General features: G+C 38.0%; 1 protein-coding gene across 23 annotated transcripts in view; it reads left to right on the top strand.

The window, feature by feature from the left end:
• Positions 1–26,499, top strand: part of Akap9 (A-kinase anchoring protein 9) — a 124,123-nt gene that overhangs the window by 52,447 nt on the left and 45,177 nt on the right. For 10 of the 23 annotated variants that reach the window (XM_076566261.1, XM_076566257.1, XM_042272749.2 and 7 more), the window contains 6 exons: positions 1,822–2,175; positions 3,686–3,883; positions 4,858–4,995; positions 5,466–5,569; positions 8,269–8,474; positions 14,473–14,702. In XM_076566261.1, coding sequence (XP_076422376.1) covers positions 1,822–2,175; positions 3,686–3,883; positions 4,858–4,995; positions 5,466–5,569; positions 8,269–8,474; positions 14,473–14,702 — 1,230 coding nt within the window. The remainder of the gene's footprint in view (positions 1–1,821; positions 2,176–3,685; positions 3,884–4,857; positions 4,996–5,465; positions 5,570–8,268; positions 8,475–14,472; positions 14,703–26,499) is intronic. The other 13 variants (XM_076566264.1, XM_076566263.1, XM_076566259.1 and 10 more) reach the window with 3 other exon arrangements.

Genomic DNA, 26,499 nt, shown 5'->3' with positions numbered 1-26,499 from the left:
TCAAGCACCAAGGATTCCGACTCCAGGCATAAGCTCACCCTGAGCTCATGACAGCCGGCTCTCCTAACTGTGGATGGTCTGTGGACATAGAACTTGATATAAAGCTGTTGGAGCATTTGGTTCTCAAAGGCTTAGGGACTTGCCAGAATGTTGAAGTACCTGTGCTGGGAGGAAATAGACAGTGTCATAATTGTAGTGGAAAGTCAGAAACATGTGATCCTCCTTACCAGTCCCTAGAACCAGGTACTCCACTTCGGGAAGTTTCTTGCAGGGAAGTAAGAAAGGATGCGAATGATAATATAATTACAAATTATGCTTCAAATAGCATAATGGAACATGCCAGGTGCAGTGGTGTTCATCTGTAATTCCAGTCATGGAAGGCTGAGGCAGAAGGATTACAGGTTCATGACTAGTTTGGGCTACAATAAGTCTGAGTCTGCCTGGGCTACATAGCATTATTCTAAAAAAAAAAAAGCAAAAATAACCAACAAAGTGAAAACCAATCTTAAATGTTTGCCAGTAGAGAATTGATTAAAAGCATATATATATATATATATATATATATATATAATAAGTCTGTTCTTGATTCAGAAATATTTTTACTGTAGATAAGCTATGACCAAGATATAGTTTAGAATATAATTACATTTTTGTAGGCAATTTCTGACCTGTATCTGTCCATATCTATATACAAAAAGAAAGAAAAGAGCTCAGAAAAATATTTACTAATAGTTATATTTTCTTGGAAGAAAGAAATATTAAAACTTTATTATCTAGTTTTATTGTTTTTTTTAACTGAATGTTTCCTGCTCTTGTTAGAAAACTTTTTCATTTTTTTTTTAAATTTAGGAGTATGGTACAATAACTATGTGGACACTCAGTTCATTGTAGAGTTTGTCCATTACTTTATTGTAGGATTTCTTTTCTCTTAAAACCACAAGGCCAGGTTTTTTTTTTTTTTTATTGCAAATAGATTTTTTTTTCTCACGTAACATATCTTGATTATGGTTTCCCCTCCCTCTACTCCTCCCAGTTCCTCCCCACCTCCCCTCCCATCCAGATCCACTCCCTTTCTGTCTCTCATTAGAAAAGAACAGGCTTCTAAAAGATAAAACCAAACATAATAAAACAAAATATAATAAGATCAAACAAAAACTAACACATTGAAATTGGACAGAACAAACAAGAAAAAGAGCCTAAGAGAGGCACAGTAATCATCGACACCCACTCATTCACACACTCAGGAATCCCATAAAAACACTAGTATTTATGAAGAGAACCTGCTTCAGTCTCAGAAAGTTCATGTGAGCTTTGTTCATGTTGATTTAGAAGGGCTTTTTTTCCCCTTGGCATCCCCTCTGGCTCTTACACCCTTTCTGCCTCCTCCTCAGCAGAGTTCCCTGAGCACTGAGGGTAGGGATTTGATGGAGACATCCCATTTAGAGCTGAGTGTTCCAAAGTTTCACTCTGCATAATGTCTGGCTGTGGTTTCTGTATCTCTTCCCATCTGCTGGAGGAAGAAGCTCCTCTGATGATGGCTGAACAAGGACTGATAGGAGCATAGCAGAATGTCTAGGAGTCATCTTGTTATGATGTTTTTGTTTTTGTTTTTGTGTTTTTTAGAACAGTAGTATTTGGTTTTCGCCCTAGATCCCTGGGCTTTCTAGTCTCAGACTTTTGGCTACCCAAGCAGTGTTGGGTATGGGTTGAGGCCAGGCTTTTTAAAATGTATGCACTCCTAAGTAACAATTTCCTTTTTCGATTCCAGCTGCTGTTTAAGAATTGAATTGATCTTTTCGTTTGTTTCCTTTATTTATTTAGGTCATCGTGTCAATGAGTATAGCATTTGCTCAGCAGACAGAACTCTCTAGACTATCTGAGGTGAAGGAAAACTCTATACAATCAGAACAAGCACCTGGTCTGTGTTGGCAGGAACACCCTTTCAATGACATCACATCACAGGGTCAAGTTGGTCCTCATACTGCTACAGGAATTGACAAGAATGCTAAAGAGCAATTTAAACCACTTAGCAAAGAGTTAGAAGAGCATAGAAACGAAGTTTCTCTGTCTAATGGTGATGATCTTGATGATGACATCCTAAAGCCAAAGGACCACGGGCTGACAATTTCACAGGACTTATTTTCCGGAGATGAAACACTTGTAGTTAGACAATGTGTAAGTATGACTTTTAGGATATTTTTTTAAAAAAGCAAAACATTCATAAAAGCAAAAGTGGTTTCTTCACTATTAATACATTATCAATAGTGTTGCTTAAGGAAGAAGAAAGTCTCAAGTCCAGCTTGAGTAGGATTCGCGTTGTTGTAGTTTTTTTTTTTTTTGGGTTTTTTTTTTTTTTTTTTTTTTTTTTTTTGGTTTTTCAAGACAGGGTTTCTCTGTGTAGCTTTGCGCCTTTCCTGGGACTCACTTGGTAGCCCAGGCTGGCCTCGAACTCACAGAGATCCGCCTGCCTCTGCCTCCCGAGTGCTGGGATTAAAGGCGACATTGTTGTAGTTTATTAATGATAAAGCATACAGTTAAATGAAATTAACCCTATTAAATAAAACAAGTCTGTTTGTCTTACAGACATTGTGCATATCAGTGAGGTGGCTTAGTCCCCATGCCTGATACACTGAGTTCAATCCCTGAGATTCCCATGATGAATGGAGAGAACTGGCTTCCCCAAGTTGCCCTCTGATACATGTACACACACACACACACACACACACACACACACACACACACACACACACACGAACATGAAACAAATGACATGTAAAAAAAGCACTATATTGAATTTTTAAACAATAAAATCTCATGTTACAACTGTCTTAACTTTATTTCAGTTAAAGATTATCCTGTAATATGGAAATATCTTTGAAAGATTTGCTCAGTTAAATATAAGAACATGTAAGGAAATAATCATCTATTTAAGAGAATAATTTAAAAAATTATATTGTCTAAGTCCTAATTCTCTTTTTCTTTACATACTACTCACAAATAGACCTGTTTCCTCAATAGTTTGCTATCTTATTGGACAGAAATAAATCCTACTTCTAAAATCATTTAAATTCAAATTTATTATTAATGTTCAAGATAGTTTATATTTTATGCAGAAATAGAATCAAATAAAGCTGCCATCTCTTTAGTTACTGTCTCTTCAAGGGTGCTCATAGACTCCATTAGAAAGTTGATGTGTTCTGAGTCAGAGAACTGATACATGATTGTCTCTTACAAAGAAGTTCTCTGGAATGCTCTATAACCATTCTATAATACAGATTTAATAAATAAAACTCCTGTTTCATAAGTATAGTTTTAAGATTAGAAGAAAATTTTCATTTCCCCCACATAAAATGTCAAGAATAATGGAATCATGGCTTCATTAAAAGTAGAGATTAATATTGAATATCTTTATTTTTCTCCTTTAGAATTATAGTTTAGCTAAACTAACTGATAGATACTTCCCTCCTGGAAAATAACACATTGTGGTAATTAACTTAATATTGTCTTAGAATTGTGGTTAAAATAAATACTTTTTTTTTAAAAATTAGGCTTTATTTAATAATAAGATAAAAATTGAAGTGCCCTATGGGTTTAGTAGAATTGCTTTCATATTCATTGAAAATATCAATAGTGGCAAATTTTCGCAGTTCATGTGTGGTTGAACTTTTTGTTTCCACTGATAAAGATCCATGATGAGGTGTCAAATATGGAGACTTCTAGACAATTGGAAGATATGCGGCAAGAACTTGTCCGACAATATGAAGAACACCAGCAGGCAACAGAACTGTTGAGGCAGGCCCACATGCAGCAGATGGAGAGGCAGCGAGAGGACCAGGAGCAGCTACAGGAGGAGATCCAGAGGCTCAGCATGCAGTTAGCCCAGGTTGGCACTGAGAATCCTTTTCTCCCCAGCTAAAATAACATTCTGTATGGAGCCTTTTTTAAAGCGTCAAAATTATTTTTGCCAGACCTGAAAATCATTAGGAATATATAACATTAGAATTACCCCATCAGCCAACAGGTTTAGAGCTCACAGGCACATCGGACTCAGGTGTACCGTCCTCATCATGTGCCATCCTAGCAAAGGATGTACAACAGACGCCTGGTCAGCTTGGGCAGTCTGCACTGAGGTGCTTGCTTAGGAAGCTCTCACCCATGGTCAGGTTTTCGTGAGTCCATAGTTAGCAATCACAGGCGCATGTCTCTCTATCTACAATTCACCTTGTTAATCAATGGAAATCTGGGGTAGCATGTTTCTGAATCTTTGTCTAGGGAAACATTTCTTGTTGATTGGAAAAATGCAAATTTATATAACATTTTTAACCCTTCCTCAACTAAATTTAAAAATTCTTTGGTATTTGGGAGCTATATTCTTACTGGTTGCTATATGAAATATACTCGCAAAATCTTTGCAGAAAAGCTCATATGAAAACACTAAACTTAATTTTGAAAACTAAAAGGAAAAATAGAGAATCATTGGCTTTATATCCTTTGGATATAAAATAATGGGAAATTTGGGGTTGGAGAATAAAATATGGATCATTTGAAAAATCAGTTTTGCTTTTCTTCATTGTATTTTGTGATTTCAGACTTCTGAATTTTTCAATGCAAATTTGACATAAAAGTATTAATTGAACTGTACAGATCTCTGAATTTTATAAGTTTAATTAACTTTTTTCTAGTTTCAAATTTTGCATTGAATTTTATATATACCTTTTAACCTCTTATAATGGAATCTGAATCATAGTTTGAAAAGAGGCCTGTTGGTCTCCAGGGGTTAAAAGAAATCTGCTAATTGTTTCTGTTCTCTCCTCCTATTGCCAACAATATTTGCTTACAACCATTTCTCTCATTTAGAAATCTTCACTAAGTACAGAAAACGTATCAGAGAGAGAGAGGGTGCTTTTAGAGGAGCTGGAAGCACTAAAGCAGCTGTGCTTAGCTGGAAGAGAGGAGCTGTGTTGTGAGCTGCAGCACAGCAGTACTCAAACACAGGTAGTGTGGACTTCGGCTCCTCGGAGCATGATCAACAGTGCAGTAGGATTTGTTTGTCTCTCGTGTTGGTGTGAGATAACGTTTTTATGGGTTTGAGCTCGATGGGTTTGTGATTGCACCATGGAAGGACGGTCGCCCTGCATTGTGCTGGTCATTCGATTCTGGTATTGCAATGGAGCAGCTGTTGCTACACCACGGGACAGCCTAACAAATCCCACTGTCACAGCACACAGCCTGCATTCCTTTGAACCCATTCCACTGTTTCATCTGTGCATTAGAATGTCTTATCTTTTCTTGATAATACTAATCTCTCAATAGCATAAAGTTAAACATTATTTCAAGTAGTGTCTACATCGTGCATAGACGTTTCTGTTTCGTCTCGTACCACTATAGAAGTATGATTTGCTGTTTCTAAGATGACAGGTTTTCTCTTTGCCTTGTCCTCTCTGCCTTTCCACCAACTTACACAGGATGAAAATGACAATCAAGAAGTTGAGGAACAGACATTCAAAGAGAAGACATTGGAGAGAAAACCTGAAGAGGCAACTCTCGATGAAAACCTGGCCAATGAAAGGTAGAGAGTGTACTTGATCAGTACAGGGTTAAATGCTGCTTCCAGTTCAGTAAACACTGTCGGGTTGCTATCTTGTACATTGTACTTTGCTTTAAAGTTGTCTTATGTATGAAATTTGTTTGTGTAGGTATAATATAGGAAGGGTTGATAATTTTTATCATTAACTAGACTAATTTTTAAAGGTCTTTTACACGCACTACAATTTTTTTTAGATATTGCTCTTGATTCTATTTAGGTGTTATTTGTATACTGGACTTTTCTTAATTAACTTTATTTTTCATACTGCTATGCTGTATACTAAAAATCATTTATAGTTGTGAGGTTTTTTTGTCTTTTTTTTTTTCATTCATTTTAAGGACATTGGTATTAGGTATTCCCTTGAGATAACAATACAATAAATATTTCACATTTAGATTATTTTTGCATTTGCTATATAACACATAAGAACTTTTAATCCATATTCAAGTTTTATGGAGGAATAAATCACCCAATGGTAACAAAACTATTCCTTACCTTGATATCACAGAGATTAATATAAAAATGTATAACACTATACTATATGAGAATAGATAGCCCATATTAACTTAAAGGCCTTTTTAAAAGTCACAGTGTTTTAAATTTTATTTTATTCAAATGGAAATAATTTCTTTAAAATTAACTAGTATCTGCTAACAATTTCCGTGACTGTCCTCCCCACCTCCTTGCATGGAGGCTGGATCATCAGTATGGAACCCAAACAAGAAACACCGTTTATGAAAATTAGAATTATGATGGCAATATAAAATAAATACTGCTTTTCACTCTTTTTATATATTTTACATGTCATGTAGTGTTTGGTTTTTAGAAATTTTTATGGTGAGATTGATAAAATGAGTATTAATCTTTATTTGTTTTAAACTATTATATAAGTTTAATCTGTTTTCTTAAGTGAAAATAGTTTAGTATTCTAATCATAGGATTTGACTCTTGAACAAAACTTAAGTAAAAGTTAAGAAAATAAACCCTTTACTTCCTGTTATTTGATCTTATTTTTAATATTCTGACTTATGTAAGCAGATACCTTGATCTGGATAAAAAATAGAATTTTCGCTTGACAACTTCTAAAGAAAAACAACTCCATTTATTACCGTATCCTAAAATAGGTAGTTGATGTGCCTGGGAAACAGACAGCCATTAGCGTGGTTGTTGGTAGTCTCCTGCAGTGTGAAGTTAAAGATCAAACTCTCTTAAGCCATAGAAGTTTCTCATTTGTCTGTATGTATTCGGCATGAAGTTTGCTATTATACTTCTGGTGAATTGAGCTATTAAGATTAGTCAGATAACCATTTATGGAAATATATTTTTTGACACAGTTTTAAAGGGTTCATAGAACTCTAAAAAGAAACCTCATGAGAACACTTAGTCCAGGACAGTGCTCCTTTTTTGTTTTAAGAATGTATATATTTCCCAGGAAGACAGAGGGCAGGAGGGAATCTAGGCGGTACAGTTTTAAGGACTGGACTGTGGAGATGGCTCAGTGGGTAACAGCACCTAATGCTGTTGTTGCAAAGGACCTGGGTTCAGTTCCCAGAACCCACACTTGGAAGCTCACAGCAGCCTGTAACTCTAGTCTCAAAGGATCCAGTGCTGTCTTCTGACTTCTCAGGGCTCCTGCATACATGTGATGCACACAAACTCACACAGCACATACATATGCACATAAATAAAAATAAATATATAACTTATTAATTCTGATGATTACGTCTGAATATTTCAGAGAAGAGTTAACCAGTAGCGTCTAATTTAAAAAATTTTAAGACTATTCTTACCTGGTTTAAGAGAAAGACATAATTTATTTCTGTTTAGGTGAAAACTTTTCTTCCCCCAATTGTCTGAACTATCCAGTGAAGTGTGAAACTTGGTATAGTTTTGTCTCTAAAATAAATGCAATTTTTTAAAGACCTATGACACTTGCTTTGGTGTTATCAGGCTGAATTTTTACTGTTGACCTCTAAAATCAGGACTGTGCTGCCTGTTAGATCTGTTTAAATTTAGACATTTCATTTGTCATCATAAAATTGTCAAAACAGTGCTACATTTTTATAGTGGGCTTTTAAGATGATACTTTAAAATATGTTTGACACATGAAAGGATGAAATGCCAAATCTCTGTGTGAGTAACCATGAAAAGCATTACCAACTCAGCACCTTTCACATACTTGGTCTTACCACACCTAATTTTTTTTTTAATTTAATCATTAATATAAAAGCTTAGTTACTTGATTTCTTTTGGGTCAATAAAATGCACACTTAACAAAAAACTGTAACTATGTAAGCTACATAGATCTGTTAGAAGCACATAAGTACTGCTATAATAATTTTAAAATAAGTTAAAACCTGGAAGAACTTCATTGTGGTGCAAGTACAGATTATTTTAATATATTTTCCAGCTATAAAGCATTCTTTTTATTCTTTTGTTTATTTATTTTGTTGTTTGTTTTTCAAGACAAGGTTTCTTTGTGCAGCCCTGGCTGTCTTAGAACTCACTCTGTAAACCAGGCTAGCCTTGAACTCAGATCTGCTTGCCTCTGCACTGAGTTCTGGAATTAAAGGTGTGCACCACCACCACCCAGTTCTATAAAGCATTGTTGTGGCATAATCAGAGATGTTCTGTTTAGTTTTTAATTAAGCATTTTAACAAATGATTCCTTTTCTGTACAGACATGCTCTCCAAAAAGCCAATAATAAACTTGTCAAGATCCTGTTAGAAGTTGCCAAGACGACAGCGGCTGCTGAAGAGACAATTGGCTGCCATGTTCTTGGGATTTTGGATAGATCTAGCAAAGGTCAGCCGGCTGCCAGCCTGCTTTGGAGATCAGAAGCAGACCTGTCTGCAAAGCCTGGTGTTCAAGATGCAAGTGGAAGAGGTAATGTTTCCTATACTGTTGAAAAGTCTACATCTTCAACAGAGGCTCAATTTAAGGCACTCCTAGTGTATAGAAATGTATAGAAAAGTACAGAAGGGAGAGCAGTCAAAGTTTTTTGCAACTACTGGACTGTACTACACAAAGACTTACTGTATAGCATTTGCAAATGGTACCTCAGGGCTATCACCATATATACCCAGGGTTACTACTCTGCCCGTTTTTCTTTTCTACTGATAAAGAATAACTATGCATTGCTACTCAGGACTCTCACATCCACCTGTTAACTAAGGAAAGGTTAAAATGAAGAGATTTTTAGGAATCTAGCACTACTTGAAAAGATTGGCACGAGTCTTTATAAGCCTGAATTGACCTTTTTTGGACTGTCCTCTGGTCAGTCCTCTGTGCCTTCTGGAAAGTGTCACGTCTGCATTTGGGGACCAAGTCTGACTTTCCTTCACCATCGTGTTAGTTCTCTGCTGTGCAGGCTGGACTCTTCCTTTGGCTTCTTGCCATCACCTTGCTGACTTCTAGTTGCTATTATTTTTTCAGTTCCTTATTTCCTGCTGAGAAAGAATCAGGAAATCAAAAGACAAAGCTCTGTCAGATACAGAGACGTAGGGTCTGAAATCTGGGATTCAAAGATTAAATCTAGTTACTTCCATCCCTCACCCAAACTCTCTCCCCAGCCAAAGGCAGCTCTTCCAAAATGCTATTTCATGATTTTTGAGAGCATTCGGCTTGCTAAGCTCTGTGGAGAAATGAGAGGAAAACATCCAGGTATAGATGCTTTGCTTAATTACAGGTTGGGCAGCAGGGTGTTTCTCAACTTGATTTAAACTTTAAAAAAAATTAATTTAAGAACACTTTAGTTGAGTTCAAAGGCAATTTTTAAAATACTTTTAGTAAAGTAAGAACTGAAATAATGACAGTTTTTAAACTTTCTTTTCAGATTTACTATTTTTATAGTTGGTAGATTTATTTTACAGATTAACATTTCTCCTGAGTAAGCTCTAGAGCAAATGGTATTTTTTAATGTGTGTGGATCCTAACATGTAGAGAACAAGGTAATATTTAAACATGTAAAAGTGTTTAATCAAATTAAACTTAAAAAAACAAAAACAATGAACTGGTTTTACTTAGCCATCTAGGGAGGACTTTTGCTGTTCTACTAGGGGAGCTGAGACAGGGTAGATGGCCAGAGTCAGAACCACCCTGAGGGGTGGACGCAGACACTGTCAACAGTTGTCATGGGTACTAAAACATTCAGCAAACATCATTGAGCTCACCTCCCAAGCAGTTCGCTGGAAGTTACAAAAGGGGTAAGTTGGCAGTTTATCTCCAGCACAGAAGATTGTCTTGATGTTTATTTACTTTGAGAATGTAGACCTTGAAGGACATCTGATCCATGATGCTTCTTATACATTACATCCATATTTTCCAGTGTAGGTGAAATGTTTTTGTGTCCATTATTTTTGAATGATAAGCATCCCATCTGAATCCAGACATGTCTTGGACTTCCAGAAACTGTGTTTGAGCATTTTCTCCATTCTTCCTGCTCTATAGCAATTCAGATTACTAAGAGCAGGAAGCACTGGCATTCCCACAGGAAACAGGATCAAAACATAGCTGATATTTTGCTTAAAAACATTTTCTTGTCTTAATCAAGTAAGTCCTTAAAATATTATTTAACTGGTAACCAGTTCTAAAAGAATAATACCACAAGAGGAAAAATTAAATCCAGAGAAGCACAATGTATAGAATGTTATTTCAAAGATCATTTTGCTAGCATTAACATCACTGGTTACAATGTGTGCTCTCCAGTTGACATTTTATGTTTTTATGATTAGCAATGCTGTTGATTTGTTAATAATTTGGCGTGGCCATCAGTATCATTAAGGGACACTCACAGATCCAATTTTCATTTTTAAGTAAATATTGAATTAAAATAACTTATAATTTTACATGTTGAATCTTTCATAAACTCCAGTAATGTACTGGCTTTACAATATTACTAATGTGCTCTGTATGTTAGAATTCATCCTGGCATTTCTTCATATTTTTTAATGGAAGCATTATAAAAGCTAAAATACTCCTTTAATTTTTTAATGTCTCATTTGACATAACAAAAATTAAGTTTTAATCTAGTTATCAAGTGACTTTTACTCTTCAGTTTTATGTATGGCTTTTTTCTTGTAACACATATTGCCTATTTTCAATCTTCAAGTCTGAACCTGTTTAGATTTTAAACAGGTATGGACTTGCTAACTGTTGAAAAAATAATTGATTTGTTAATATTTGCTTCCTTGTGAGAATAAACTTTTATAAAGTTGAAAGGCAAGGTTAAGCTAGTGTGAATTCATTTCCGTCTGAGGGAATGGTAGATCACCTGATAAAATGGGGTCCTGGAGCTGTGTTGTGAATTTCCTTTAGCTCTGAGATCTCTTAGAGGAGAGATGTCCCCTCTCCTGGGAAGGCAAGGAATGAAAGCTTGTTTTCCGTGGCTTCCTTTTGGCATAGTGCTGTGCTGTAGAACAATAACAGCATACTAATCATGAACTTGAGCAAATTTAATAACTCTCACAGATCTGTCTCCTTCCTTATTTGTTCGTTTGTTTTGAGATGATATTGCTTTGTGTACCAGGCTAGCCTTGAACTTACTATCTGGCCCAGACAAGAGGATCTAGGCAGAGTCATTCCAATGCCTGGAATACTACCCAGGGGAGACCCTACCTAATAACTAACACCAGACCATGAAGCAAAAACTGCTAAGTGTGTTTCACCATTGTCTTTTGGGGGGTACTAACTTAGTTTTTTAATTAGCCATCCCAGAGACACTGACATTCCATGACTCTTACATTGTGCATTGTTTTGCATGTCCTCCGTACTTTGTGCTTGAGATTCACTGTCGTGTGTGCAACATCTTCAGTCTCTTTCTTATTGATGCCCCTCAGACCACAAGTCGTGTGGCATTCTTCATACTATTTGGGTGTTTGTTTTGTTTTGAGGTTTTTTGTTGTTGTTTTTGTTTTTTTCTAGACAGCGTTTCTCTGTGTAGCTTTGTGCCTTTCCTGAATCTCGCTTTGTAGTCCAAGCCTCAAACTCACAGAGATCTGCCTGCCTCTGCCTCCCGAGTGCTGGGATTAAAGGCATGCGCCACCGCCGCCCTGCGAGTTTTTGTTTTTAAGTATTGATTGGTCTCAGCTTTGCCCTCCAGAGTAGATTGTAGTACACTGACGAGAGAATAGACATTTACCAACTTTACCAACCTTAGTAACATTGCTATTCTCAGACAACCCTAACTAATTTAACTAAATCCATACCAGTTTCTCAGTGCTGGCCCGTTTGTCCAGGTAAAAGTTTATCTTTTAAAGGCTCTCTTTCATCTCAGTCTGTGCCTTTCTCTCTGATTTTTTTTAATTGAATTTGTTTTGTTCTGTTAGCTTATGATAACTATGAGACTCCCTGTCCTTCTTATTAAATGCTGTCTCTATAACAGATGTATCTACTTCAAGTGTTTCAACTCTCATCTTTATAAAAAAGACTTAGAAGTTGCAGACCCAAACTTATAGCATGCTCTACGGCTGTACACATCCTGTCAATACTTTCTTCATTTTCGTGACCACAGTATAGACTGTCTCCTGATCTTTTGGTGGGTTCCTTAATGATTGCTATGGTTAAGAATCATCTGAGTTAGAAACCCAGAGTCATCCCCCGGCTTTCTTCTTGCCCTGCCTTTTTCCTTCAGTCATGTCCAGCTTGTGTCCTCTCCCCATCAGATTTCATGACTTGTGTCCTTTCACACCATCATATTTTATCACTTCTCACTGGGTAGTTTAATTAGCCTCTTAACCAATCTATTCTTTTCTATGTATTCTTAAAATTTGCTTCCTGATATAAAAATTTGCTATTATCTTCATATTTAAAAATAGGATTAACCCTTCCTAATCTTTAGAAAAACCCCCAAAGTTACAACAAAATCTAAGACAGTTCACAACTTGGATCCAGCCTGCTTTCTAGTTATCGTCTTTTAAAATTCTCTCGTATTGTTAAAAGACTAGTGTTTCCATCATTTCAGACTATTCCTTTGCCTCAGATTTATCACATTCTCCAAACCCATGAAAGACAAATGTCACTAGAATGCACTCAGTTTCACAGATGGAGATAGTATATGGCATAAGTAGTTTTGTTCCCTCAGTACCAAGTAAAAACTCTTGCTCTCATAGCTTCTGCAGAAATATCATTTATTTCCTAGACAACTTCATTTGACTTAGTAAATGTTACAGTATGTATTGTACTGTACTATTTGCTACTTTGTATATACCATTTTGAATCCCAAGATCATCCTGAACTATAACACTTTTGAAATACTTGTCCCATTATCATGGTATTTGATTTTAAATACATGGTCTAATATAAAGAAATACTAGCATAGTAGTTGTGCTTTTCTTTTTAATTTGGAGAATAAGATGTAAGGTAAAAATTATGTTGCCTGCTATACCAGTGATTAGAATTATAAATTATGTGTAATAGTAAATTTTGGGGGCTGTAGAGATGGTTAATCTGTTGGAGAACTTGCTGTTCCTGCTGAGAAGCCAGATTTGTTCCCAGCACCTACATGGTGACTTAGAACTTTTTATAGGCACACACAAGGTACATACATACATGCAGGCAAACAGTCATATATATAATCGTTTTTTAAGGTAGGTGTTTAAAATTGTGCCCTAGAATGCACACTTTTCTGGTTTTGTATTCTGTTACCAATGATCTGTTCAGTAGAGGTGATTAGTAGGTGTGGTTAGAAAATCTGCATCTGATTTCATGGCTCTAGCGTGCTGTTGTGTGTGATTGTGGCAAGCTCTAGCATGCTATCCTGGGTGAGTATGGCTAGCTCTGTGTCCTATCCTGGTGAGTGTGGTGAGCTCTAGCTCTGGTAAACTCTTCATTACATAAGAAATGATAAGAAATCAATATTGTGAATAAAAGTAAATTAGTCTGTACTTTTTTCCTTCATACCCCTGCAAATGTAGCACATAACAAAATTATCTTAGTGCATTTCAAATCAAATCAAATCACTCCCCTGAACAGGCTCAAAAGTCAAAAGGTCTGGTCTAGTAATTACAAGCACTTGCTCTCTTTTTCAGTGTACCTGGATTGTTCCACTGCATAATGAAATTGGGGGTGGGGTAATGGCGGTAGATGGTGTATGCTCAGTCACATGTGTTCATGGTCACGTGTGTTCATGGTCAACATCAGGGATCTTCCTCAGTCACTCTCCACCTTATTCTTTGAGACAAGATCCCTCATTGACCCTGGAGCTTCAGCATTTTGCCTAGACGGTCTGTCCAGCAAGCCCCAGCTCCTCTGTCTGTGCACCTCTCTCCCTCCCTCAGACTAGGATTACAGATGTGCTCTACCACAACTGGCTTGATGTGGTGCTGAGGATGGAACCCGGGTCCTCCTGCTCAGGTGGCAAGCACTTGCTCCACAAGGCCACCTCCTCAGCATCTGTGTCGTCTTTGTGTGTTTCCCTTCTCATTACACTGTAAAGTCTGTGAAGAGGGGGACCAGGCCTGGTTACTCAGGAGTCCTCGTCGCTTTTCAAACACTGCATGATACCATTTGGTTAAATAGCTATTTTAAGTTGTCTCAAAGGTTTTTTTAATCAGACTATAAGTGTAGCTCAGTACACAGTACATATAACTAAAGCTCCAAAGTTGATCCCCTGCACCACAAATAATTTTTCCCTCAAAGAAACGATTCTGAGTAACCCAAGTAGTAATTCCTGTGCTCTTATTAGCACAGCACTGTCCTTTCCTAGTCTGTCTTACTTGCTAATCAATATTCCTACTTTGCATCTTCATTTTGTTAAAAGTTGTTATTTGAAGACCTTGAAATTGTAATGATTCAAGTTTTCATTTGACTTGATATCGTCAGTTACTTAATGTTGTAACTTGAAATATTCTGATTAATTGATGCCTTTAACTTACTATTACTCTAATTACAGATGAATCCGTACCCTCTTATCCTGGAAGTGCTACACCAAGAACTGACAGCAAGTGGTCCCAAGTGACTGAGAAAGGAGCAGAACTGTCACAGCAGTTTGGGACAAGTGGTCTTGCCGGACCTGAAATTGACCCTGAAAATGTTGAACTGGTGTTCAATGTCAGCTCTCGACTACAAACAGCAGTTGAAAAACTCCTTGACGCCATAAGTGAAACTAGTAGTCAGGTAACTTTGCTATCTTCAAGTCTCTGCTCAGTTAGACATGGACTTAATGGTTCTCTCTACTGTTCCACAGAGATTTGTCAGACTTTCTTTTAATGATTGCTAGTGTTCAAGCTGGGTCTAGTGGAGCAAACCTCTAATTCCATCTATTTGGCAGGCCTGGGCAGCTTAATGATACCCCGCCTTTAAAAAAAAAAAGTGTGAAAAAAGATCCAGGACTATAACTCAGAGGTCGAGTGCTTACAAGGCTTGTGCAAGGTACACTCTCCAGCACTGAAAAACAAGTACACAACAAACAAATAAATACATCACAGAGATTTTGACTCTACCATTGTTGGAAATGTTCCATTAAAATCTCTCCTTTGAAAGCTTGTCTGGACTTGACGTGCTGTAGAATGTCTAACATAGTCCCATTACACTCAAATATGGGATCCCTTCACATCCATTTTACATATATGAACAGGTTACTTCATATAGAAATGCCATACAAGGCATTTCTGGGTAAGAAATTAGTTTGGGACATTTTTTAAAGTAGTTTTTAAAAATCAAAACATTTCAAGGATTTTGCTACTGTATTTATAAATTGGTGCTTTCTGTCTATATAATTTTTACTACACCTTTTATGACCATTGACTCTTAAATTACCATGTGCAGAATTTTAAAAATTATGTGCTGTTTTAAAATGAAGAAATTTACTTATCTTCAAAAGGTTTATCTGAAGACAAGTGTGAATCTACAGCTGTCATTATCAAGTACAGACTAAATCACCATTGTCATTGTCTCTACTCAAATCTTAAAGCAGATTCTGTGAAACACGTTGTGAGGTTGAACAGGTGACTCCTTTGTCACTGGTGAGGTCTGACTCTTCTTTGATACTACTTCTTCACTCTAAGAAATGGCGCGGTCCGGCCCGTTCCTATAGTAGATAGCTATGGGAGAGCAACTGTGGAAGAGAGTGTTATCATTACATTTTAACTCCAGATTCGGTTGTTTGGTGGCTGTTATTTCTGGGCCACCCACTGGAGCATGGCCAGCCTACCAGAGACCACACCCCTAAGGAGACTGACTCCTTCCAGCAGCCTTAGACTGAAGAGCCCCTCAGCCAAGGGTGTGGTCCCATGTGCCCTCCCCCATCCCTGCTGCACCCTGGACTGCTTTGATCTTGTGCAGCCGCCGCGGCGGCCTTCATAGCTGCTGGGGGTGTAGGAGTGCGGTAGTCTGCCATGGTTAGAAAACAGTTTCCCTATTCCTCCCCAACTCTAGCTCTGACATCTTTCCACCCTCTTGAGCAACACACACAAGTTTTTGTATTCACTGTTGGATCTTGCCTGTAGTGATATTACTGTGCTAGTCTAATGATTTTATGTTTTGCTCATTCATTTATTTATCCAGAATTTTTCTAAAGTGTGAAAGTACCTATCCTTTCATTTTTATGCATTTAACCTGGTCAGAATTATGGACTTGGGACTGCTTTACCTGTTGTTTATAACTTTATACTTTATAGTATATACACAACTTAATAGTGACTTAGCCAGGCGGTGGTGACGCACGCCTTTAATCCCAGCACTAGGGAGGCAGAGGCAGGTGAATCTCTGTGAGTTCAAGGCCAGCCTACTCTACAGAGTGAGTCCCAGGATGGGCTCCAAAGCTAAAGAGAAACCCTGTCTTGGGGAAATAAAAATTGTGTGCCATAGTTACTTGTTTTATTCCAGCTTCAACACTGAGAAGTCTTCCAGGCCAGCTTTTGTACCCTTTGAGAAGGCTTATTTCTTTTGAACATTTGTCCTACAAGATGCACCTGTTTGGTATTTTCTCTGCCCCAGCTTTAGGATTAACCACTTCTCCAAAAAGTACATGTTCCTTTGATTAGGAAACACGACTTAAACCAAGAGCTGGGTGCTGAATGTGCTTATAGTTACTTGGATATCATAGCTCCTGTTAGTGAGTAGTTGAAATTATGTGTCTGTATGTATTGTGTATGTATGTACATTTACATGCCCATCATTTGGGAAGTAGAGGCAGGTGGATCTCTTGAGTTCAAGGCCCTCCTGGTCTGCGTAATGAGTTCTAGGATTGCCAGGGCTGTGTAGAGAGACCGTGTCTCCAAAAACAGCAATAAAATATATGCTGATACTCTGGTTCCTGTCAGTAACCTTCGTCTTCCTTCCCCCCTTCTTTGAAAGCATTTTCCAACAATGAGGGGAGATTTTCCATTTCTGTTGTGTTTTCACTTCTGCCTTCAACCTTGGTTGATTCATAAGTAACTTCAGAATGGCTAATCTATGCCTTTAGGGGAAACCAGTGGGCTAACTTCAGTTTGTAATAATGGATATATAGATAATGCTTTTGGTCGTAGCCTCATCGTATGCATCACAATACAGTTTTTCAAAGTTCCTTATGTTTACTCTTTTCTCCCTTCCCCTACCAGTACGACTTTTCTTCTATAGACTCAGTTTGTGAACTTTTTTCACTTTGGTTTCTTCCTATGGGTTTCTTTTTTAATTTGATGACATTAACTCTGAGTGGACAGTTCTTCCAGTTGAGTTACGTGTACCTACACTGAAGTCACAATACAACCTAACTCCATCACCCCAGTGTGCCCTGCCTGGTTCTGCTCTTTACAGTCAGCCATCTCCTGCTCCTTGCCTTTTGCAGACACTGGCTTCTGTTCCTTACCTATGCAGTTTTAATTTTTTAAGAGTATCATGAATGAAATCTTATTTATATACTCTTTCAAGTCTGCCTTCATTTGCCTTAACAAACTGTGCTTATGATTTGATTCTTCTATGGTGTGCGTAATGATTGGGGGGTGGGTACTCCCTTTTGTAAATGAGGAATATTACATTGTATAGATAAACCAATTTACGCAGTCATTGCTGGTAATGATGGGGGAGGGTCATTCCTTTTTGTAAATGAGGAATATTACATTGTTTAAATGTACCAGTTTATGTATTCATTGCTTAAAGGACATAGAGATGGTTTTTATCTCTGGATATTGAGATTCTCAGTTTTCAAAACCAGCACTTTGGTGCTTTGCTAAAGATAGACTGGAGTCCTGGGGAGTGGTGGGCACAGTCTGGAGTACTGGGGAGTGGTGGGCACAGTCTGGAGTCCTGGGGAATGGAGGGCACAGTCTGGAGTCCTGGGGAGTGGTGGGCACAGTCTGGAGTCCTGGGGAATGGAGGGCACAGTCTGGAGTCCTGGGGAATGGAGGGCACACTTGCAGGTCAGGAACACAGAAACAAGCTCCAGAAGTCTTTTGCCCAGCTTACCAGTCAGGTGGTGAAGTTATAATTTGAACCCAGGCAGTTTAACTTCAGAGTCCATGTTCTTAGTCAGTACTTCTGCCCTCTGAACATGAATGAAATGACTCACCATTGTATAACACTGATAGGTAATGTGGGTTCAAACTGAAAAATGAGTATTGAAATCCTGGCATCACTAGGACCTTCCAAGAACCATTTCAGTGGAATAGCAGAAATGAAAGCCTGATTCAAAAGAGAATGAATTGAAATGAAGTGAAGAATTAAAGACAAGGAAAAACTACGTGTGTGATTGAGAAAATTTATGACAGTTGGCTAAGTATGTTATTGTAAAGCACCCCATGTTGAAGAGCAGTAGACAGTTCTGTATTATGAGAGTTTGTGAATGGGGTGATAATCACAGATCAGAGTCCATTGTGAAATAAATTATTGTAACTTTTTACTAAAAAAGAGACGTAGGAGGTAATTAGGATATTTTAGCAGGAAAAATGATATAGAATGTATGTTTTTGAGAGGTTCCTGGAACAGTAAATCAGGCTGTACCCTGAGAGGATGGTAAACTTTAAAACTCAGTACAGAGTTTCATTATTTACTTGCCTTCTACTAAAATGACACCATGTGGTGGGTGGATGGGCAGAAAGGTGGTGAGGCAAGAGGGGAACTCAGAACTTTCCAGGTGAGAAGCGGCAGAGAGAAGTCCTGGCAGGTGGGAATTGATCTGGAGTGTGTAGGATGTGGTAGGGATTGATATAGTTCACTGGAGAGGCACACTGAAAATGGAGGGAGTGCCTCAGGCTGGAATCCTTCCAGGTCAGAGGGAACTGAATTATGGGTTCCGTTTCAGAGAAGCTGCGCTGTAATACGGAGCTTAAGAAATGTGGGAAATTGTGGATGCTATCAGACATCTGATAGCCTGAAGGTAGTCTGGAGTTTGGAGAGGACTCAATTAGAAATGTCATCATTTCCAGGAATTTGAAACTATGATTTTGCTTCTTTTTCTCTCCCCTCACTCTCAAGGATCAGTCTTACAAAAACACACTGTGTAAGCCATGTGTCTGAAATTCAATTCATCACAAGCTTTATGGTCTTAGAGGAACTACAAAATGATGGGGGCGGGGTTGTACTTGTAGAATACTGGTATATAAGAGAGCAAAGACATAAATCTAGAGTGTGTACATCTACAAGGGATATTGAGAATCAGAGGTGAGAAGAGAGCCATAGGAGTAATTCCATAAAAGCCCAGTGAGGAGTTTCCAAGAGTGTTAAAGACCGAGAAGTTAGGGATGCTAAAGGTTTAGAATCCTTTGCACACTTCCATACGATTGTCCTCAGTGACTCTGGTTAAAACAGTTTAATAGGGTGATACAGGAGAATTGAAAGTTCAGACTTAAGCAGTAGAAGAAATAAACCAATCTTGTGGCATCTAGTTTTAACGTAAATAGAACTGGCGTGAGAAGGGCAGAGTGGTTTTTGTTTTTGTTTTTTTCAGATTGAAATCTGATTGATTAGCTGTGACTGATGCAGGACAGAGCATCAGTCTCTTCCCAGCTCCTTGAGGGTGGGAAGATAAGGAGCCCTGAGCATAAGGGGACAGTATAGGCTCTGTGCCAGACTGCGGACTGTTGCAGGTGATCGTGACATGCTAAATTTCATTGTAAACGTCCAGAAGTTTAAGTAAACATTGAACCGTCATGGTTCATTTGCTCCTTCCTCCCTTCTTCCTTCCTTTCCTTCTTTTCTTCCTTTTCTTTCTCAGTGCTCCTATATGTTATATAATTTTAGTAGAAGATAAGTAAATAATGAAACTTTGTACTGAGTTTTAAAGTTTACCACCCTCTTAGGGTACAGCCTGATTTAGTAAAAGAACTAGGGAATATTCACACTAAGTTTCAGGGGACCAGACGAATATCTACCTGGATTGTAACCTGTTTTCATATAATAGATTAGTGTTTGGCTTTATGTATTCAATTTGAAATGTCATCTACCCAGTGGCAGGTCTCAGTCCATGTAATGTGTTTATTTTGATGGCCTTCTCATTTGCTCTCCTGGGTCACCATAAAAGCATGTTTGTATTCTACATGTTTGCTGGGACAGCCTGCCTTACAGTGTGATGAGATGCTTGGAGACAGTCGTCTCCCCACTGTGGTCTGTCCTGCAGTCTCTGGGCTTCTGTAGAGAAGAAGCTTTGAGAGGATGGCCCACAGATGCTTGTCTTTTGAATCATGTAGAAATACAGTTGTCTAGCTTATGTGAGCACATTTCCCATGACCCAGAGGTGTTTTACAGAGCCTTGGATTATTTGACCTGAGAGTCCCTGGAGAGTCTCTTGTAAGAACTTGAATGAGGAGTCCCTTGCACAGAGCTAACTGACTTGATCTCACTTTTAGGAACAGTGAGCTCTAAGACACCTGCTTCTGTGTTTTCTCAAAGACGAATCTGAGGGTTAAACAGTCCACTGAGATTTTGATTTGTCATTGTCATGTTTTAAATATAGCTATAATTTTACCATCAAGAGGTATTTCTGACTTACTTAACTTTTGAGAGGGCTCTGTAAAGTAGTATGCAGGATTTAGCCCTTTCTTATATTTTGGTTGTGAGCCTAGCCTTTAACGGCTGAGCCATCTCTCCAGCCCTAGCCCTTCCTTAAATAATGTAAATAAATAAAAAGAGCAACAGACATGTTTATAATTCAAAAGCAATAGTTTATAGAGAAAAAAGTTAAATAGCTTCACAATGTATGATAATATTGAAGGTTGTTTTATTGGGGGAAATACTCAGCTCTATACTGTAAATTAATAGCAAATATGTATTAAGTCTTGATCTTCTAGAACTTGATGGTAGGCATAAGTTAGTCTGGATATTGATACTTGAAGGTGCTTTTTAGAGGGGCAGGGAGGTTCTAGACAGGGTTTCTCTGCGTGATAGCTCTGGCTGTCCTGGAATTCGCTTTGTAGACCAGGCTGGCCTTGAGCTCACAGAGACCCACCTGCTTCTGCTTCCTAAGTGCCACCAGGCTTATTTTACCTTTTTTATTGTAAGGACAGTCATGCTTTTTATATGTAAGTTGAATTATACTGGGTTTTTTTTTTCTCTAAATTACCTTAGGGTGCATGCATGCATATGTCTGTGTGTTGTTTATTATCATATTTGTTGTATATGGGTGTTTTGCCTGTATGTATGTGTACCACATGCTTGCTGGTGGTGCCCATAGAGGCTTAAAGAGGCTGTCAGGTTAACTGGGGCTACATATGATTGTGAGCTGCCGTGTTAGTGCTGGGAATCACGCCTCGGTCCTCTGGAAGAGCAGCAAGTGCTCTTAATCATGGAGCCATCTCTCCAGCTCCTAGTGTATGTAGTTTTTTGCTTTAATCTGTGTTCCTGGTTATATAAGAATGCTTTTTACAGATTTTTGTTTTATATAAATAGAAGCAAGGTATACCTGCTTCTAAAAATGGACAAAAGCAGTAGAACATACTTGGAACTATTTTAAGTGAGGGTCTTCTTGAACGTGGATTAATAGAGTATATTATCAGTTACTGCACTGTTATTATCTTAGTCTCTGTTTATTGCTGTGAAGAGACACTGTGACCAAGGCAACTCTTACAAAAGAAAACATTTAATTAGGGGCTTGCTTACAGTTCAGAGGCTTAGTCCATCATGGCAGGGAGGATGGCAGCATGTAGGCATAGTGCTGGAGAAGTGGCTGCAAGCTACATCCTGATCTACAAGCAGAGAGAGAGAGAGGGGAGCATGGGCTTCTGAAACCTCAAAGCCCAATCCCAGGGACACACTTCCTCCAGTAAAGCCATACTTCCTAATCCTTCTAATCCTTTCAAGCAGTTCCCTCCCTGGTGACTAAGCATTCAAATGCATGAACCTATAAGGGTCATTCTTATTCAAACTACCATAGTTATCAAGAATCTTTCCCCATGCTAAGTCATCTTAATCTATTATATATTCTTCTTGTTGTCTCTTACCTGTGCGCTTAATTCCTACCCTGACTCAAGTGATACAATGTATAAGTACTATTTTTTACCTACATGGTTTTGTTCTTTCTTCAAAAAGGAGAAACAGAATGCCAGATTATTAAAATAAACTAATTGTAGAGAAAATAAGGAAAGAATATTTTAAGGGAGAATTTTTAGGCTGGACATGTATCTTCTGAACCCTCATTAAAATCACAGTAGAGAGGCTGAGGAAGTGCTCAATGAATAAGAGTGTTCCTAGACCCAATCACAAGAGCCTGAGTTTGGATCCCTAGCGAGTGTGTAAAAAGCCAGGCTTGGCCCTGTTGGATAAGCCCAGCGCTTGGGGAGAGACTGGAGACATGAGGGTTTGGGGGCTTCCTGACTACGTCCTAGCCAAGTTCAGTAGAGACCATCTCAAGTAGAAGGGCGGAGAGCAGTGGAGGAGCCACCCAAAGTCGTCTTCTGATTTCAGAATCTTGTCAGTGCCAATTCAATGTAGGGTCAAAGAGATGGCTCCATGGTTAAAGCATGGCAGCACAGTGTGAAGGTCAGAGTTGACCCCCAGAACTTAGAAAATGCAGGGTGGGTCTGGTGGCTCATCTGTAATTCCAGTCCCAGCAGACAGAGTTAGGGACACCCAGAGCACACTGGCTAGCAAGACAAGCCACATTGGCAAGCTCTGGGTTTGATGGAAAGACCCTGCCTCAACAAATAGAGTGGAAGAGTAATTCAGGATGATTCCTGATTTCCACCTCGGACTTCCACATATACATGTGCACACAAACACACACACACACACACACACACACACAAATGGAAAAAAAAGTAAAATTACATGTAACTGCAGCAGTAATGGGGTTATTCCTCCATCTTGTATAGATGATAAGACATCTTCCCCAATAACATCTATAACAAGAGTCCCCAGCATATAGAGACCTCTCTGCTTTGCTGCTTCCCAGCCTATGGAAAATCTGTCTTTCTCCCCCGCACCCTCTCTGGTGTGTGTGAGGTGGTGGTAGTGGTGATAGTGTTCTGTTATTGTTTTTTCTTGCCCTGCTTACTAGTTTACTAGGAAGAATTTGAATATCAGCACAGACTATGTAATGAGAATTACTATAAAACCAATTTTCATGGTATTGCCTACTTACTTTAGTATAGGTTTTTCCATTTAGATAAAGATTTTTGTGGGTTTAGCATATTTAGTTACAGAATAGAAAACAAAAGCAAAAAAATAAATGTCCATTATTTAAAGCAACTTTCATTATTGAGAATCTTTAATTATCAGGAATATTTTTTAAGTAAGTTATTTACCTTTTAAAATTCTGAGCAGCTGTCTCATTGACCATTGCTTAAGTTTTGGGAGCTGCCAGAGATTGGCTGGTGATCACAACTCGGCCTTTAACATTTTAGTCAGGGCCCACAGGCTGCTGCTGTAGGTAATGTAACTATTATAATGCTAAATTATATATATTTAGCTTTTAAAAGGACATTTTCCTTAACATGCACTCTAGAAACTGAAAATGGGCTATAACCAAAACATGTATAGGTCAGTGGCTTCTTAAATGTCTTGTTTCTAATGAAATACGAAACAGATTCTAATTCAGTTTTTCAGAAATAATGATTTTTTATATACTTGAATTAATAATGTGAACACAATCATACTTTCTATTTTATATTCTTAAAGCAACATTCTAGTGGGATGGAAAAATCCTACCTTATCTCCAGAGCATTGTAAACTTGTCTAAATACCCTTTTGAAAGCTCTGACGTGGACCTCGGATCCTGTTAGGCAGGGTTCAGTGTGGGCGTGCTGACTCACATTCCACCTGTCCATGTACCTATAGGGACAGACTTGAACCACACCCTCGCTCTGGCCTGTTCCTTAGGGGACACTGACTGAGACCTTTAGCTCAGCATGGAGGTTATTTGAATACCTCAGTGCAGAGGAGCTTTTCCTTTTAGTTGTGAGGCTTGAAGAGCAAGAGAAATGCAGCAGTGTTTCTCAAGAGTGCTACCATGGAGATTTACAAGCTGACCTTGCCTGCCAAGATCTGCTTGGAAGGCCTAATTATTACCTTAGACACATTGGATACTGAGAGCAGTTTTGTTGCTTAGCTAATTAGATCTTTATAATTTTATTCTTTCATTTGTCAAGGATTTAATTATTCTCGTTGGAACTATTTTTTGTTTGTTGTATTTATTATTGGGTTGTTTGGGGGTGTTTTTGCTTCTGTTTTGGTTTTTGACCTGATAGACTTTTGTGGGTTTTGTTTTGTTTTTGAAGCTGAATTTTTGTATCAGCTTTTTGTTGTTCAATTTATATGAATTAAGTTTGCTTGTGAATACTAAAAAGAAAATCTTGCACTAGTATAGGGTGTCTTGATAAATTAAAAGGAACTTTGTAATGTAGTAAAATTAAACAACAACAACAAAAACCGGATGGAACAGAAGAAGCTTGGCAGCCTTATCTAGAATGGATTCTTACAGGACCTATTTGGCCACGATCCAGCTCAGTGGCTCTTGGTTGGAAGAACAGGAGGGAGACATTTATGAAGTTGAATCTCGTGTGCCTTTGCCGTATCCTTATCCTCTGTCTGAGCATTTGGATGAAAACAACTCAGTAATCGTCAACATTTCTATTTTTCATTTTATTCACAAAAGAAATGGACACATATTAAAGCTTATTTCTAAAATCTCCCTGCCGACCCCTCCTTATTCAGTAAGTATACAGTAGTACTTTAGAAATGTCGTAAACTGTAATGAATTGAAGATGTCACTGTCTTTATAGAGGTTGAACGGAGCAGACCTTTGCTTTGCTCTGGTTGGGGTGTTACTCCTCACACACCTGAGGTGGGCAGAAGGGCTGAATTTGTTCCTCAAACCCCAACTTCACTGCTTTTGACTTCAGATAGTACAAAGAGCTAAATATTAAATTTCTTCTGTACTCAGAAAGCTATTTGAAAAGATCCTTCCTATCCTAAAGTTTGTGTGTCCATCTGTAATGCTGATCCAAAATTTAAAAAACGTAATGAGTGTGTTTGAGAGAATGGATATGATGCCACCTCGACTGCCCAGTGGATTTCTGTGCCAGATGGGGCATGTTTGTGATCGTGTGCCCTGTGGGCTGCAGCTGTAGACATAGGAGAGGGAGCGTGTATTCTGAATTGTTTTTTACACCCCATGGCCTTGTTTTCTGTTTTAATAAGCTTATTAATTCTATTGAGAAATATAACCTTCTCAGGTTTTAATGTGAAATATATTTTGTAAACACTGCTAAGGTTAAATGCCCACTGTAAAAATGCCTACGTGTTCAGGATTTCTGGTTCGTAGGCTCTTTAAAGGTGTTGTGAACATTCTCTATGGGCTATTCAGCATTTTTTTTATGACTTGCATGGCTTTACCTATAAATCTTAGCTAATATTTAACATGCCGGATGATTGTTAGAATAGTTTTGCTACCTCACCAACAATTTTTTAAGTGACAGAATATTTACTAATGCTTTACTTTGCCGAGAAGTAAAAGCTCTGAATTTTATTTTTTCATATATTGCCTGTTGTTGCACACAGTAGGACTCAGTCATGCCCTGCCTGGGGGGAGGAATTCAAGTATAATTTAGGGAAGACTTTGAGGAGGACCTCTGTCCCAGTGAAGTGGGACCCGGTTGTGCTGTCCTAATGGGTTTCGTAGCTTTAGTCTGTCTCATTGCTTCCGCTTTTTGGTTTGGCTTTTCCTTCTCCTTCCTGTCAGAAATACTAGCTTAAATCTTGTGAAATGAGAGGTAAAGGCAAAGGTGTGGCAATTCACTCCTATAAAGCAGGGTTTTATTTTGTTTTAAATCCTTTATTGAATTTCTGTAGTAAATTTGAAATATGGAAAGAAATGCACCTTATTGGGCTACAGCCCTGAACTCTTAAAGTTCATATTTTTAGTAGATAACATAATTTACTGGAGAGGTTTACCTGTATATGCAGAAGTGATTGATACTTTTGGAAATAGCTGTTGCAACTAAATTAAAAAAGGTATTTGTGTGCAGATGAGTTCATATTTTCTAGTCATGTTTCTTTACAATCTAAGTAAATGTGTATGTTACATTTAAAAAGAATAAATCCTTTTCCCAATTAAAAGTATTTATATAAAAGTTTTATCCTTTCGTGGTGATATATTTTCCATTTCATGTGAATTCTCATTGAAATAATGTTTTAAGTGATAGTTTAAACATCTTGTTAAAACAAGAATAATTGCATGTGGATATTTTGGACATTTATTTAGAGCAGTGGTTCTCAACCTGTAGATTGTGACCCCTTTGGGGATCGAATGACCCTTTCACAGGGGTTGCCTAAGACCATTGGAAAATATATTTATCTTACAATTCATAGCAGCAAAATTACAGTTATGAAGTAGCAATGAAAATAACTTTATGGTTGGGGGTCACCACAGCATGAGGAACTGTACTGAAGGGTGGCAGCATCAGGAAGGTTGAGAAGCACTGATTTGGAGTGGCCAAAGATTTAGTGACACTATAGTCTCTGTTTTACCGTAAATAGTACTCAGATGTGAAGCACAAAAGTAA

This window comes from Peromyscus maniculatus, chromosome 3 (assembly GCF_049852395.1).
Source record: "Peromyscus maniculatus bairdii isolate BWxNUB_F1_BW_parent chromosome 3, HU_Pman_BW_mat_3.1, whole genome shotgun sequence".
NCBI classification, from domain to species: domain Eukaryota; kingdom Metazoa; phylum Chordata; class Mammalia; order Rodentia; family Cricetidae; genus Peromyscus; species Peromyscus maniculatus.
This window is presented reverse-complemented; position numbering and strand designations above follow the sequence as displayed.